The 14,047-nt window shown below is 49.2% G+C and overlaps 1 protein-coding gene and 1 long non-coding RNA gene across 4 annotated transcripts in view; one reads left to right on the top strand and one right to left on the bottom strand.

Moving 5' to 3' along the window:
- Nucleotides 1-14,047, top strand: part of CACNA1A (calcium voltage-gated channel subunit alpha1 A) — a 307,938-nt gene that overhangs the window by 205,633 nt on the left and 88,258 nt on the right. For all 3 annotated transcript variants that reach the window (XM_028839313.2, XM_077977500.1, XM_077977501.1), the window contains 2 exons: nt 111-217; nt 1,731-2,540. In XM_028839313.2, coding sequence (XP_028695146.2) covers nt 111-217; nt 1,731-2,540 — 917 coding nt within the window. The remainder of the gene's footprint in view (nt 1-110; nt 218-1,730; nt 2,541-14,047) is intronic.
- Nucleotides 1-14,047, bottom strand: part of LOC144336742 (uncharacterized) — a 171,959-nt gene that overhangs the window by 124,808 nt on the left and 33,104 nt on the right. The window lies entirely within an intron of this gene.

Raw genomic sequence — 14,047 nt, 5'->3', positions numbered from 1 at the left:
AACCTATTTTTAAATATTTCAAATGTTGCCCCTGGTCAGCAACAGGGTCAGAAGTGAGTCCCCAAGGCCTAGTTCATGTTTTGTGAACAAAGATTCCATGTGCCTTTTAGGACGAGCAAGAGGAGGAAGAAGCAGCCAACCAGAAACTTGCCCTACAGAAAGCCAAGGAGGTGGCAGAAGTGAGTCCTCTGTCCGCGGCCAACATGTCCATAGCTATGTAAGTGCCCCTAATCCCTGGGATGCTCCCCCGGCTCCTCAACCTCCACGCTATCCCAGGCACAGATTTGGGAAGCGTTGGGGGTGGTCCTTGACAGAAATGAGCTTTAGGAAGAGACACTTCTTGTCCTTCCACCCACTTTTACTCAATAAATATTTAATTAGCAGCTATTATGTACCCAGCACTGTTCTAACTTCTGGGTATACAGCATTAACAAGGAGAAAAAAAAAATCCTACCTGTGTGTAGCCATTCTAGCAAGGGAAGGAGTCAATAAACTAGATAAATAAGTAAATTATATATTGTGTTAGATGGTGATGGAACTACAGAGAAAGTAGGGGACGGAAATAGAAAATACTGGAAGTGGCCGGGCACGGTGGCTCAAGCCTGTAATCCCAGCACTTTGGGAGGCCAAGATGGGTGGATCACTAGGTCAAGAGATCGAGACCATCCTGGCTAACACGGTGAAACCCCGTCTCTACTAAAAAAATACAAAATACTAGCCGGGCGAGGTGGCGGGCGCCTGTAGTCCCAGCTACTCAGGAGGCTGAGGCAGGAGAATGGCGTAAACCCGGGAGGCGGAGCTTGCAGTGAGCTGAGATCTGGGCACTGCGCTCCAGCCTGGGCGACAGAGCGAGACTCCGTCTCAAAAAAAAAAAAAAAAAGAAAATGCTGGAAGTGAAGACAGTTGTGATTTTAAACAAAGTTGTCAAGGAAGGCATCACCTAGAATAGGGGTCACCAGTCCCTGGGCTGTGGACTGGGACCAGTCCAAGACCTATTAGGAATGGGGCCGCACAGCAGGAGGTGAACAGTGGGCAAGCAAGCATTAGTGCCTGAGCTCCACCTGCTGTCAGATCAGCAGGCGGCATTAGATTCTCATAGGAACACAAACAGTATTGAGAACTGTGCATCTGAGGGATCTAGGTTGCGGGCCCCCTTTAAGAATCTAATGCCTGAGGATCTCAGGTGAAACCGTTTCATCCCCAAACCACCCCCCACACCTGGGTCTGTGGAAAAACTGTCTTCCACAAAACTGGCCCCCGGTGCCAAAAAGCTTGGGGACTATTCATCTAGAAGGTTACATGGCCTGATGGAGGTGAAGGAGGAGCCATTGGGGGGCCTGGGGAAGAGTATCCCAGGCAGAGGGAACAGCATAGGCAACGGCCCTGAGTCAGGAACATGCCTGATGTGAAGGAGGCCTGTGTGACTGGAATCGAATAGTAAGTGTGAGGAGGTGAGGGCAAGGAGGTGACAGGCAGATTACACAGGGCCTTCTGGGTCAGGGGGAGGGCTTGGGCTTTTGCTTCTAGTCAGGTGGGAACCATGGAGGGTTCTTGAGCAGAGGAGGCTGGGCCCTGACTTAAGTGCTCACAGGCTCCTTCTAGCATCCAGTGGGGAGTAGAGGGTGGAGAGCAGGAGTAGGAGGCTGAGATGTGGGTTGGTTAGCCTGGGCCATCCATCCAAGCTACAGTGCCTACCAACGCTCTTAAGTCCTATAATCACCCCACTGCAGGAAAGAGCAACAGAAGAATCAAAAGCCAGCCAAGTCCGTGTGGGAGCAGCGGACCAGTGAGATGCGAAAGCAGAACTTGCTGGCCAGCCGGGAGGCGCTGTACAACGAAATGGACCCGGACGAGCGCTGGAAGGCTGCCTACACCCGGCACCTGCGGCCTGACATGAAGACGCACTTGGACCGGCCGCTGGTGGTGGACCCGCAGGAGAACCGCAACAACAACACCAACAAGAGCCGGGCGGCTGAGCCCACCGTGGACCAGCGCCTCGGCCAGCAGCGCGCTGAGGACTTCCTCAGGAAACAGGCCCGCTACCACGATCGGGCCCGGGACCCCAGCGGCTCGGCGGGCCTGGACGCACGGAGGCCCTGGGCGGGCAGCCAGGAGGCCGAGCTGAGCCGGGAGGGACCCTACGGCCGCGAGTCGGACCACCACACCCGGGAGGGCAGCCTGGAGCAGCCCGGGTTCTGGGAGGGCGAGGCCGAGCGAGGCAAGGCCGGGGACCCCCACCGGAGGCACGTGCACCGGCAGGGGGGCAGCAGGGAGAGCCGCAGCGGGTCCCCGCGCACGGGCGCGGACGGGGAGCCCCGACGGCATCGCGGGCACCGCAGGCCCGGGGAGGAGGGCCCGGAGGACAAGGCGGAGCGGAGGGCGCGGCACCGCGAAGGCAGCCGGCCAGCCCGGGGCGGCGAGGGCGAGGGCGAGGGCCCCGACGGCGGCGAGCGCAGAAGGCGGCACCGGCACGGCGCTCCGGCAACGTACGAGGGGGACCCGCGGAGGGAGGACAAGGAGAGGAGGCATCGGAGGAGGAAGTAAGTGGAGGCGACCTGGAATCCGGAGAATGACAGTAACGATAATGGCAACAGCCAAAGTAGCACGTGCTGTGTTTTTTTTTTTTTATAAAAATGTGTTGTAAAATGCTGTATTTGGCCAGGCGCAGTGGCTCAGGCCTGCAATTCCAGCACTTTGGGAGGCCGAGGCGGGTGGATCATTGAGGTCAGGAGTTCAAGACCAGCCTGGCCAAGATGGTGAAACCCCATCTCTACTAAAAATACAAAAATTAGGCGGGCATGGTGGTGGATGCCTGTAGTCCCAGCTACTCGGGAGGCTGAGGCAGGAGAATCGCTTGAATCCCGGGGGGTGGAGGTTGCAATGAGCCGAGATCACACCACTGCACTCCAGCCTGGGCGACAGAGTGAGACTCCGTATCAAAAAAAAAACAAATGTGCTGTATTTGGCCAGGAGCAGTGGCTCACACCTGTAATCCCAGCACTTTGAGAGGCCGAGGCGGGCAGATCACTTGAGCACATGAGGTCAGGAGTTGGCGAACAGGCTGGCCAGCATGGTGAAACCCCGTCTCTACTAAAAATACAAAAATTGGTGGTGCCCACCTGTATTCCCACTACTCAGGAGGCTGAGGCGGGAGAATTGCTTGAACCTGGGAGGTGGAAGTTGCAGTGAGCTGAGATCGTGCCATCACATTCCAGCCTGGGCGACAGAGCAAGACCCTGTCTAAAAAAAAAAAAAAAATGCTGTACTTTTTGTTTTTTTGATACAAGGTCTCGCCTTGTTGCCCAGACTGGAGTGCAGTGACACAGTCATAGTTCACTGCAGCCTCTACCTCCCGGGCTCAAGCCATCCTACTGCCTCAGCCTCACAAGTAGCTGGAACCACAGGAATGTGCCACCATGCCTGGCTAATTTTTGTAGAGACAGTGTTTTGTAGAGACAGGGTTTCACTGTGTTTCCCAGGCTAGTCTCAAACTCCTGAACTCAAGCATTCTGCCTGCCTTAGCCTCCTTAAAGTGCTGGGACTACAGGTTTGAGCCACCGCACCCAGCCTAATTTTTTTACCTTTAGTAGAAACGAGATCTGGCTATGTTGCCGAGGTAGGTCTCCAACTCCTGGCCTCAAGCAATCCTCCCACCTCAGTCTCCCAAAGTGTTTGGATTAGAGGCTTCACAGATGGGGAAACAGAGATTGAGTGAGCTCCTCAAGGTCATGCATCTAACCAGTGTCCTTGAACCCAGGCTATCTGGCACCAGAGGCCTTGAACATTTCAGGGAAACTATTAAGAGAAGCCCCACTGTCGTCCAGAATGATATCGTCTTCCATGTCCTTGCTGTGTGACTTCTGGAAAGTGACTTCATATCTCTGGACCTCACGTAACGGAAATAGTGGGATCTAATTGGGTCATTGCCAGGATTGAATGAAGTCATGTATGCAAAGGGCCTGGAAGAACAGTTGACACATAATAAGTGCTCAGTAAATTTAGACCACTGTTTGCCATTTTCAGCCAACTGTCTTTACCTAATGTTATTCTTCGGAAGTTTGAAAAGCCACTCTGTTGGGAGGTCAAGGCAGGAGGATCACTTGATACCAGGAGTTGGAGACCAGTCTGGGCAATAGAGGCAGACCCCATGTCTATAAAATATAAAAAATTAAACAGATGTGGTGGCATGTACCTGTAGTCCCAGCTACTTGGGAGGCTGAGGCAGGAGGGTCACTGGACCCAGGATTTCTAGGCTGTGATGAGTTATGATCGCACCACTGCAGTCCAGCCTGGGCGACAGAGCAAGGCCTTGTCTCAAAAAAAAAATAAAAAAGAAAGAAAAAGAAAAGCCACTCTGGGCCCTAAGAATTAAAGGGGGAGCAGAGTTTCAAAGTTTTGGATGCAGCGGGATGTGGTGGCTCATGCTTGTAGTCCCAGCACTTTGGGAGGTCAAGGTGGGAGGATCCGCTTGAGCCTGGGAGTTCAACACCAGCCTGCACAACATAATGAGACCTCATCTTTTAAAAATAAATAAAAGCGGACTGGGCGCGGGCACGGTGACTCACGCCTGTAATCCCAGCACTTTGGGAGGCCGAAGCGGGTGGATCACGAGGTCAGGAGATTGAGACCATCCTGGCTAACAAGGTGAAACCCCGTCTCTATAAAAATACAAAAAATTAGCCAGGCATGGTGGTGGGCGCCTGTAGTCCCAGCTACACGGGAGGCTGAGGCAGGAGAATGGTGTGAACCCGGGAGGCGGAGCTTGCAGTGAGCTGAGATCCGGCCACTGTACTCCAGCCTGGGTGACAGAGCAAGACTTTGTCTCCAAAAAAAAAAAAAAAAAAAAAGGTGTTCCACAATGTTGAACACCTCTTGGTAAAGTTCCATATACAGAAGAGTCTAGTCTTTCTTCTATTTATTTAGTAGTTGCATTGCAGGAAAATGCAGTGTATATTAAAAACATGCAAAAAATATGTTATATTCTTATGTAAAACAGAGTTAGGTTTAAACTAAAGGCACAGGATCAGGTGCAGTGGCTCCCACCTGTAATCTCAGTGCATTAGGAGGCTGAGGAAGGAAAATCAATTGAGGCCAGAAGTTCGAGACCAACCTGGGCAACATAAGGAGACCTCCATGTTTACAAAAGAATTTTTTTTAATTAGCCAGGTGTGGCGGCAGGTGCCTGTAGTTCTAGCTACTTGGAAGGCTTAAGCAGGAGGATTGCTTGAGCCCAGGAGTTCAAGATTACAGTGAGCTATGATTATGCTATTGCATTCCAACCTGAGCAACAGAACAAGTCCTTGTCTCAAAAAATAAAATAAAAAGGCCAGGCGCGGTGGCTCACGCCTGTAATCCCAGCACTTTGGGAGGCCGAGGCGGGCGGATCACGAGGTCAGGAGATCAAAACCATCCTGGCTAACACGGTGAAACCCCTTCTCTACTAAAAATACAAAAAAATTAGCCGGGTGTGGTCGCAGATGCCTGTAGTCCCAGCTGCTGGGGAGGCTGAGGCAGGAGAATGGCGTGAACCCGGGAGGCGGAGTTTGCAGTGAGCCGAGATCGCACCAGTGCGCTCCAGCCTGGGTGACAGAGCAAGACTCCGTCTCTAAATAAATAAATAAACAGAAAAAGAAAGAAGCCCAAACAAACTAAAAGCACAGGTAATTACAAGCAAGATTTTTCAACTCTTTGAGGGACATTAGAAAGTCATGAAGGGGAGCCGGGCGCGGTGGCTCAAGCCTGTAATCCCAGCACTTTGGGAGGCTGAGACGGGCGGATCACGAGGTCAGGAGATCGAGACCATCCTGGCTAACACGGTGAAACCCCGTCTCTACTAAGAAATACAAAAAACTAGCCGGGCGAGGTGGCGGGCGCCTGTAGTCCCAGCTACTCGGGAGGCTGAGGCCGGAGAATGGCGTGAACCCGGGAGGCGGAGCTTGCAGTGAGCTGAGATCCGGCCACCGCACTGCAGCCTGGGCTACAGAGCGAGACTCCGTCTCAAAAAAAAAAAAAAAAAAGAAAGTCATGAAGGGGAAAAGATAAGCCTTTCCCATATGGGACTGTCCTGTACGTGGTAGGGTATTTAGTATAACTGCCTACCATTCTCTAAGTGCCTACGGTGCCCCTCAATCATTATGTTATTGGGTTTCCACATAGTTCTATAACACCTTCCTGAACGCCATTGTTCTAGGTCATTCTTTCACTTCAGTCTTCTCCTATGGGTTTATGCATTCATTCATTTAGTATTTACTAAGTGCCTATTATATTCTAAGCTCTTGCTGTGAGTTCAGTCATGTAACTACAGGTGAAGTGGTCTGAGGCATTCTGAGAAATATGATCAAGAAACTGCTCCCAGGGTCTCAGGGCAGGTTTTCAGAGGAGCAATCTGAGAAGGGAGTAGAGTGTTTCAGTCTAACAATAGCATGTGCAAAGGCCCTGGGGTGGACCAGAAGGAGGCCAGTTTGCAGGACATGAATAGTGACAAGAAAGTGACGGACAAAGAAATTGAAGGTGCATTGATGAGACTCTGAGGCTGTCAGTCACTTATGGGAATGAGAGGTCAAAAAGGGAGTTTAGGCCGGGCGCGGTGGCTCACGCCTGTAATCCCAGCACTTTGGGAGGCCAAGGTGGCTGGATCACAAGGTCAGGAGATCAAGACCATCCTGGCTAACACGGTGGAACCCCGTCTCTACTAAAAATGCAAAAAATTAGCCAGGCGTGGCGGCGGGCGCCTGTAGTCCCAGCTACTCGGGAGGCTGAGGCAGGAGAATGGCGTGAACCCTGGAGGCGGAGCTTGCAGTGAGCCGAGATCGTGCCACTGCACTCCAGCCTGGGCAACAGAGCAAGACTCCATCTCAAAAAAAAAAAAGGGGAGTTTAGGTGGAATAAAGTGTTTACCACAGCAGTCTATATATAGTAAAGACCAATGAAGAGCCAGGTACAGGCTAGTGTGATGGTTTGTGCCTGTAATCCCAGCACTTTGGGAGGCCGAAGCAGGTGGATCACCTGAGGTCAGGGGTTCGGGACCAGCCTGGCCAACATAGTGAAACCCTGTCTCTACTAAAAACACAAAAAATTAGCCAGGCTTGGTGGCGGACGCCTGTAATCCCGGCTACTCAGGAGGCTGAGGCACAAGAATCGTCCCAGGAGGTGGAGGTTGTAGTGAGCTGAGATCACACCATTGCACTCCAGCCTGGGCAACAGAACAAGACTCTGTCTCCAAAAAAAAGAAAAAAAAGCCAGGTACAGTGGTATGCACCTGTAATCCCAGCTACCCAGGAGGCTGAAGCAAAGGATTGCTTGAGCCCAGGAGTTCAAGACCAACCTGGGCATTTAGAGAATGGAAGGCTGGTATATTAAATACCCTACCATGTACAAGACAGTCTCATACGGAAAAGAATTATCCTTTCCTCTTCATGACTTTCTAATGCTCCTCACACAGGTGAAAAATCTTGCTTGTAATTATCTGTGCCTTTAGTTTGTTGGTTTATTTAGGGGTTTTTTTTTGAGTCAGGGTCTTGCTCTGTTGCCCAGGTTGGACTGCAGTGGCATTGCTCATTTTAGAGATGAGCAAGACCTCATTTCTAAAAAAAAAGAAAGACCACTGATTATTAATTACTCTTGCTATTGTTACTAATATTACTATTATTATCAGCCTTATGAACAGATCCAGTATTATTAAAGGAGGCAGAGTGACAGGGACAGAATGTCTCTCCCTAACAATATGCCAGAAAGAGTTTTTGAAAGACAACAGTAAACATTGGAGATTACAAAAGCAACAAAGCCTAGTTGTGAAAGGCAAGGACTTTGGGGCAGGCAGTCACATTCCTGCCCTATCACTTCCAGGCTGTGTGACTTTCAGAATTTCACTCCTCTCTGGGCCTCCATTTCGTCTCTAAAATGGGGATAAGACTAGTAGCTACCTCCTACTCTGGGTACAAGATTTAACTGAGTTAGTACGTGTAAAATGCTTTGAGTAGTTCCTGGCTTATAACAAGAGCTCAATAAATGTTAGCAATTGTTTTGTAGAGTTTTGGGGTCTCACTACGTTGCCCTGGCTGGTGTCAAACTCCTGGCCTCAAGAAATTCTCCCACTTTGGCCTCCCAAAGTGCTGGATTTACAGGCATGAGATACTGTGCCTGACCATGTTAGCTATTATTAATATGAATATTATTAAGTACTCAGTGAATGCTATTTTTAGCAGTAGTAGTAAGCACTCAATAAGTGTCAGCTAATACTGTTATTAATAGTCTCATCAATAAACATAAAAAAAAATAAGGACCCAGCTAGCCCAAATCCCACAGATGGTTCCTGCTCCCTCTCTTCTTCAAAGGAAGAAAATATCTCCCTACTTTCACCCCCAAAGCCTCAGCTGGCCAGACCCCCATTCTGAACCAGGGGAGCACTGCTAATTCCATTATGAATAGAACAACCCGGCCGGGAGAAGCATTATTCGTTTGGCTGATAAAGAGGTTCTAAGGCTCTTTGGAAATAAAACTTCATGAAGATTCATGCACTTTAAGAGGAAAAAAAAAAATCCAAGATCATTCATCTGCTTTAAAAAAAAGTGGCAAAGATAAAACCTCATTTGAGAATATAAAATAATAAAAAGACATTTTAGTTCTCTGTTGTGGCAAAGCCAGTGGCCTTCCGAGGTCTGCCTTGTGCATGTTTCCTCTTTAGCCGTTCCTTGAGGCTTTTTGCAAACGTACCCTGTGTTTTTCATTCTTCAGCGTATTGATAATTTTTTTTTTTTTTTGAGAGAGAGTGTCTCACTCTGTCACCCAGGCTGGAGTGCAGTGGCGCGATCTCTGCTCACTGCAAGCTCTACCTCCCAGATTCACTCCATTCTCCTGCCTCAGCCTCCCGAGTAGCTGGGACTACAGGCGCCCGCCACCATGCCCGGCTAATTTTTTTTTTTTTTTTTTTTGTATTTTTTTTTAGTATAGACTGGGTTTCACTGTGTTAGCCAGGATGGTCTCCATCTCCTGACCTCGTGATCCACCCACTTCTGTCTCCCAAAGTGCTGGGATTACAGGCGTGAGCCACCGTGCCCGGCCACATACTGATTTTTTTTTTTTTTTTTTTTTTTTTTTTGAGATACGGTCTCGCTTTGTCACCCAGGCCCCGGAGTACAGTGGTGCAATCATGGCTCACTGCAGCCTCGACTTCCTGGACTCAGGTGATTCTCCCCCCTTAGCCTCCCGAGTAGTTGGGAACTACAGGCGTGCACGACCATGCCTCGCTAATCTTTTGTATTTTTTGTATTTTTTGTTTTGCCATGTTGCCAAGGCTGGTCTCCAACTCCTGGGCTCAAGCGATCCTCCCCCCTCAGCCTCCCAAAGTGTTGGGATTACAGGAGTGAGCTACTCTGCCAGGCCGATCATATTTTTTTTCCTTTTTATTCACTTGGTCTTCTCATTCCTACCTTCATCTGTCTTTCAGTGGCCCACTCCAGTGAAAAGTGGACTGACGCACATTCTATTTCATATAATTCAATGGCTGCTGGCCCCAGATCCTCCATACCAGGTGGCCGAGCCCAGTGGCCCTGCAGGGTGGACAAAATGAGGGTGGAACTTTCCCAGACTCTCAGTAAAAATCTGTGGAGGACAGAGCATCTGCCTCTCCCTTGAAGCCAGGCAGTGCCTCATCCCAGGCCTATCTGGGTGCAAAGGGAACTTTTGCCAAGAGCTGCTCCACTGTAGAATTCTTGTCTCTGCTGTTCGCATCCTAATTCCATCTGCATCTGTCACCATGACAACCCACTCCCCAAAAAGAACAGCAAGAGAGATGCTGGACTTTTGACCTCCACAGTTTATCTTGCATGGGGGCAGGGGGTGGTTAATTCTTTAGCACTCTAATTCTTACGGCACCCCCAATGGGCCCTAGTTTTTTGTTTGTTTGTTTGTTTGTTTGTTTGTTTAGAAACAGAGTCTTGCTCTGTTACCCAGGCTGGAGTGGAGTGGTACAATCGTAGCTCATCGTAGCCTCGAACTCCTGGACTCAATTGATCTTCCCACCTCAGCCTCCCAAGTAGCTGGAACTGCAGCCTCATGCAACCACGTCCAGCTGATTTTTTTTTTTTTCCTTAGAGATGGGGTCTCACTATGTTGCCCAGACTGATCTCAAACTCCTGGGCTCAAGCAATCTTCCTTCCTCAGCCTCCCAAAGTGCTAGGATTACAGGCGTGAGCCACAGTACCAAGCTGCCTGATTAAAGCATTGAACACCAGAGAGCCCAGCTCAGCTGTTTTCCAGCTGGGTAACACTGGGCAAATGACTTTGCCTCTCTGAACCTCAGTCTCTTCCTCTGAAATGGGGCCAATCACTATATCCATCGCAGATGCTGGTGGTTGCAGGGATGAAATGAGTTAATACGTGAGGTCCTTAGGACAGGGGGGTGGGGGTGAGCAATAAACAGGGACTGCTGTTATTATCACCCCCACATAATCTGATCTTGGGGTCTGAGTGTGCCCCAGGCAAGGTGTCCGCAGTCCTCCGCAGAAGGATGCCAAAGTGATTAGCTGGCACAAGAATGCCGTGCAGAGCAGGTGTTATGCAACTGGCCGCCTATTCCAGGCAGAGGATGCCAGATCCCCAGGGGGAAGGGGGAAGGGGGAAGGGGCCCAGCTTCAAAGTTTTCTGCCCCTTTTGAGTTCTCCTTGGAGACACTTTGGAAATGAAACCTCCTGGAAATTGATATTAGGCCTCTGCAGGCTGAGCTTGTTAAAATTTCCCAACAAACAGCCAACAGAAACTCTATGAGGAAGCAAAAACAAGACAAAGCAAACATTGGCAGACCCTTTTCCATCTGCTCTTGGTAGATGGTATTCCTCTAAGAAAATGCCCCCACGAGTTTCTCCATGGCCTCTTGAGCTGGTGGCCAAAGGATTTAGGTTCTCTTTGAAATTATAACTTAACTGGGCCTGCTTTATGGTAGGGATCTCTCTCTCTTGAATGTGTATATACATATACAGGGCCAGGTGTGGTGGCTCACACCTGTAATCCCAGCACTTTGGGAGGCCGAGGCAAGTGGATCACTTGAGCCCCAGGAGTTCAATACCAGCCTCAATAACATAGTGAGACCCTCTCTCTACAAAAATTAATAAAAGTAACCAGGCACAGCAGTGTGTGCCTGCAATCCCAGCTACCTGGGGTGGGAGGATCGCTTGAGCCCAGGATTTAAAGGTTGCAGTGAGCTATGTTCACACCACTGCACTTCAGCCTGGGCAACAGAGCGAGACCCTGTCTCTTAAAAATATATTATTATTATTATACACACGCATACCCACACACACGCATTACAGATAATGAGAAAATACTCTCAGCCAGGTTTTCACGTGATACACAACTTCTCAAAAAGCATCACAAGCAGCTTAGAACTAGGAATTTCTTTGTGGACTGTCCAAGATGTTGAGGAAATACTGGTTTAGAATTTACCTCATTTAGGCCAGGTACGGTGACTCACGCCTATAATCCTAGCACTTTGGGAGGCCAAGGCCAACAGATCCCTTGAAGCCAGGAGTTTTAGCCTGGCCAACATGGCAAAAATCTTGTCTTTACTAAAAATACCGAAAAAAAAAATTAGCTGGGTATGGTGGCACACGCTTGTAGTCCCAGATACTCTGGAGGCTGAGGCAGGAGAATCACTTGAACCTGGGAGGCAGAGGTTGCAGTGAGCCAAGATCACCGAGATCGCACATTACACTTCAGCCTGGGTGACAGAGCAAGACTCCATCTCAAAAAAATAAGATAGATAAGATAAATATATATAATATATATTATATATATATATATAATAGAAACTATGAAACAAGTGATCTTTGTATGTTTCCAAAATATAACAGCGGGACAGGCATAGGATAGACGTTCCTATTGCAAAAGGGAGAAATTGGAAGGGATAAAGAGGTCACCAGTCCTAAGCAAGTGCTAAATCCAGCAAGACAAATCCCATTAGGTTTGAAGGCCTGAGAATAATCCTCGGTGACTCTCAACTCATTAACATACTTAGTTCTCAGAGCCAGACTCAATGAGGTTACGGCCCCCATGTTATGGATCAGGAACTGAGGCTAAGTAACTCACTGGAGATTATGTGGTAAAGAAGGTCCAGGATCGGCCGGGTGCGGTGGCTCACACCTGTAATCCCAGCACTTTGGGAGGCCAAGGCGGGCGGATCACGAGGTCAGGAGATCGAGACCATCCTGGCTAACACCGTGAAACCCCGTCTCTACTAAAAATATAAAAAATTAGCCTGGCGTGATGGCCGGCACCTGTGGGAGGCTGAGGCAGGAGAATGGCGTGAACCTGGGAGACGGAGCTTGCAGTGAGCCGAGATAGAGCCACTGCACTCCAGCCTGGGCGACAGAGCGAGACTCCATCTCAAAAAAAAAAAAAAAAAAAAAAAGAAGGTCCAGGATCATTGCTTCAGTCTCCGGGATATGGAGAAGGTTCTACTGCTATCCCAAATTTTAAAATGTGGGAACTAAGGCTCAGAGAGGTTAAGCAAACCACACAGGGTCACACAGCTAGTGATGTTGCCAAGATTTCCCCGGGTGTAGTGGCTCATGCCTATAATCCCAGCATTTTGAGAGACTGAGGCAAAAGGATCACTTGAGCCCAGGAGTTTGAGACCAGCCTGGGAAATATAGTGAGACCTCATCTGTACAAAAAGAAAAATTAAACAGTTAGCTAGGCATGGTGGCATGCACCTATTGTCCCAGCTACTCGGGAGGCTGAGGTGGGAGGATTGCCTGAGCCTGGGAGGTGGAGATTACAGTGAGCTGAGATCGCACCAGTGCACTACAACCTGGGTGACAGAGTGAGACCCTGTCTCAAAAAAAAAAAAAAAAAAAAAAAAGGCATTGCCGAGATTCGAACCCAGGTTCAGCCTGTCTTCTGAAATGTCACTCTATGACCCACTCACGAAACTGAGAAGGCAGAAAGTTGCTTGGACCTGCCCATTTCCCCTGTGCGGTCTCAGAGAAACAGTGGAACTGCCTCGGTTTCTCCTTCTGGGAAGTATTAATAGAAACATCCCACTTACCTACTTTGGTCTGAAAATAAATTAGCTTGTCTCTCTTCCGCTTACTAAAAACACCCTGGGTTTTTGCACGTTAAAATGCAAAAATAAAATGAGGAGAATGGTGCTGGTAGTTTCGCCAGTGGGAGGCCCTCTGGGGAAAGCCAGCCTTTTATTTATTATTTATTTGTTTATTATTTCTAGGGAGATTTGTGGGAAACCAGAGCTGTGTTGTCCAGGGGGTCTATAGTCCGGAAGGCATCAGATGGGCTACTAAGTGAGTCTTTGTCAACCTGCAGATGGCAGGAGGCAGGGCCCAGGTGTCCATGGCTTGGAGACGCAGGGGTTGATGGGAGGTCTGAGGCTGTGGGATCTCTCCTGGAACCTCAGTATCCTCATCTAGATAATGGGGACATTCTGGCCAGGTGCGGTGGCTCACTCCTGTAATCCCAGCACTTTGGGAGGCCGAGGCGGGTGGATCACTTGAGGCCAGGAGTTCAAGCAGCCTGGGCAACATGGCGAAGCCCTGTCTCTACTGAAAATAGAAAAACTAGCTGGGCATGGTGGTGCATGCTGGTAATCCCAGCTATTCGGGAGGCTGAGGCACAAGGATCACTTGAATTCAGGAGGCGGAGGTTTCAGTGAGCCGAGATCCCGCCACTGCACTCCAGTCTGGGCAACAGAGTGAGACTCTGTCTCAGTTAAAAAAAAAAGAAAAAAAAAAAGAAAAAAAAGAAGAAAATGGGGGTATTCATTTATTCGCTTATCATTTGACAGTAAGTTACCCAGCATTGACTGTGTGAGAGGCCCTGTACTAGGCAGTGAAAACTCAGCTATGAATAAGAAAGTTAAAAACAAGCTGGGCATTGTGGTTTACGCCTGTAATCCCAACATTTTAGGAGGCCGAGGAGGAAGAATCACTTGAACCCAGGAGTTTGAGACCAGCCTGGGCAACATAGTGAGATGCCAGTCTCTACAAAAAATTTAAAAATTAGCCAGGCATGTTGGCGTGAGCCTGTAGCCTCAGCT

Source organism: Macaca mulatta, chromosome 19, assembly GCF_049350105.2.
Source record: "Macaca mulatta isolate MMU2019108-1 chromosome 19, T2T-MMU8v2.0, whole genome shotgun sequence".
NCBI classification, from domain to species: Eukaryota; Metazoa; Chordata; class Mammalia; order Primates; family Cercopithecidae; genus Macaca; species Macaca mulatta.
This window is presented reverse-complemented; position numbering and strand designations above follow the sequence as displayed.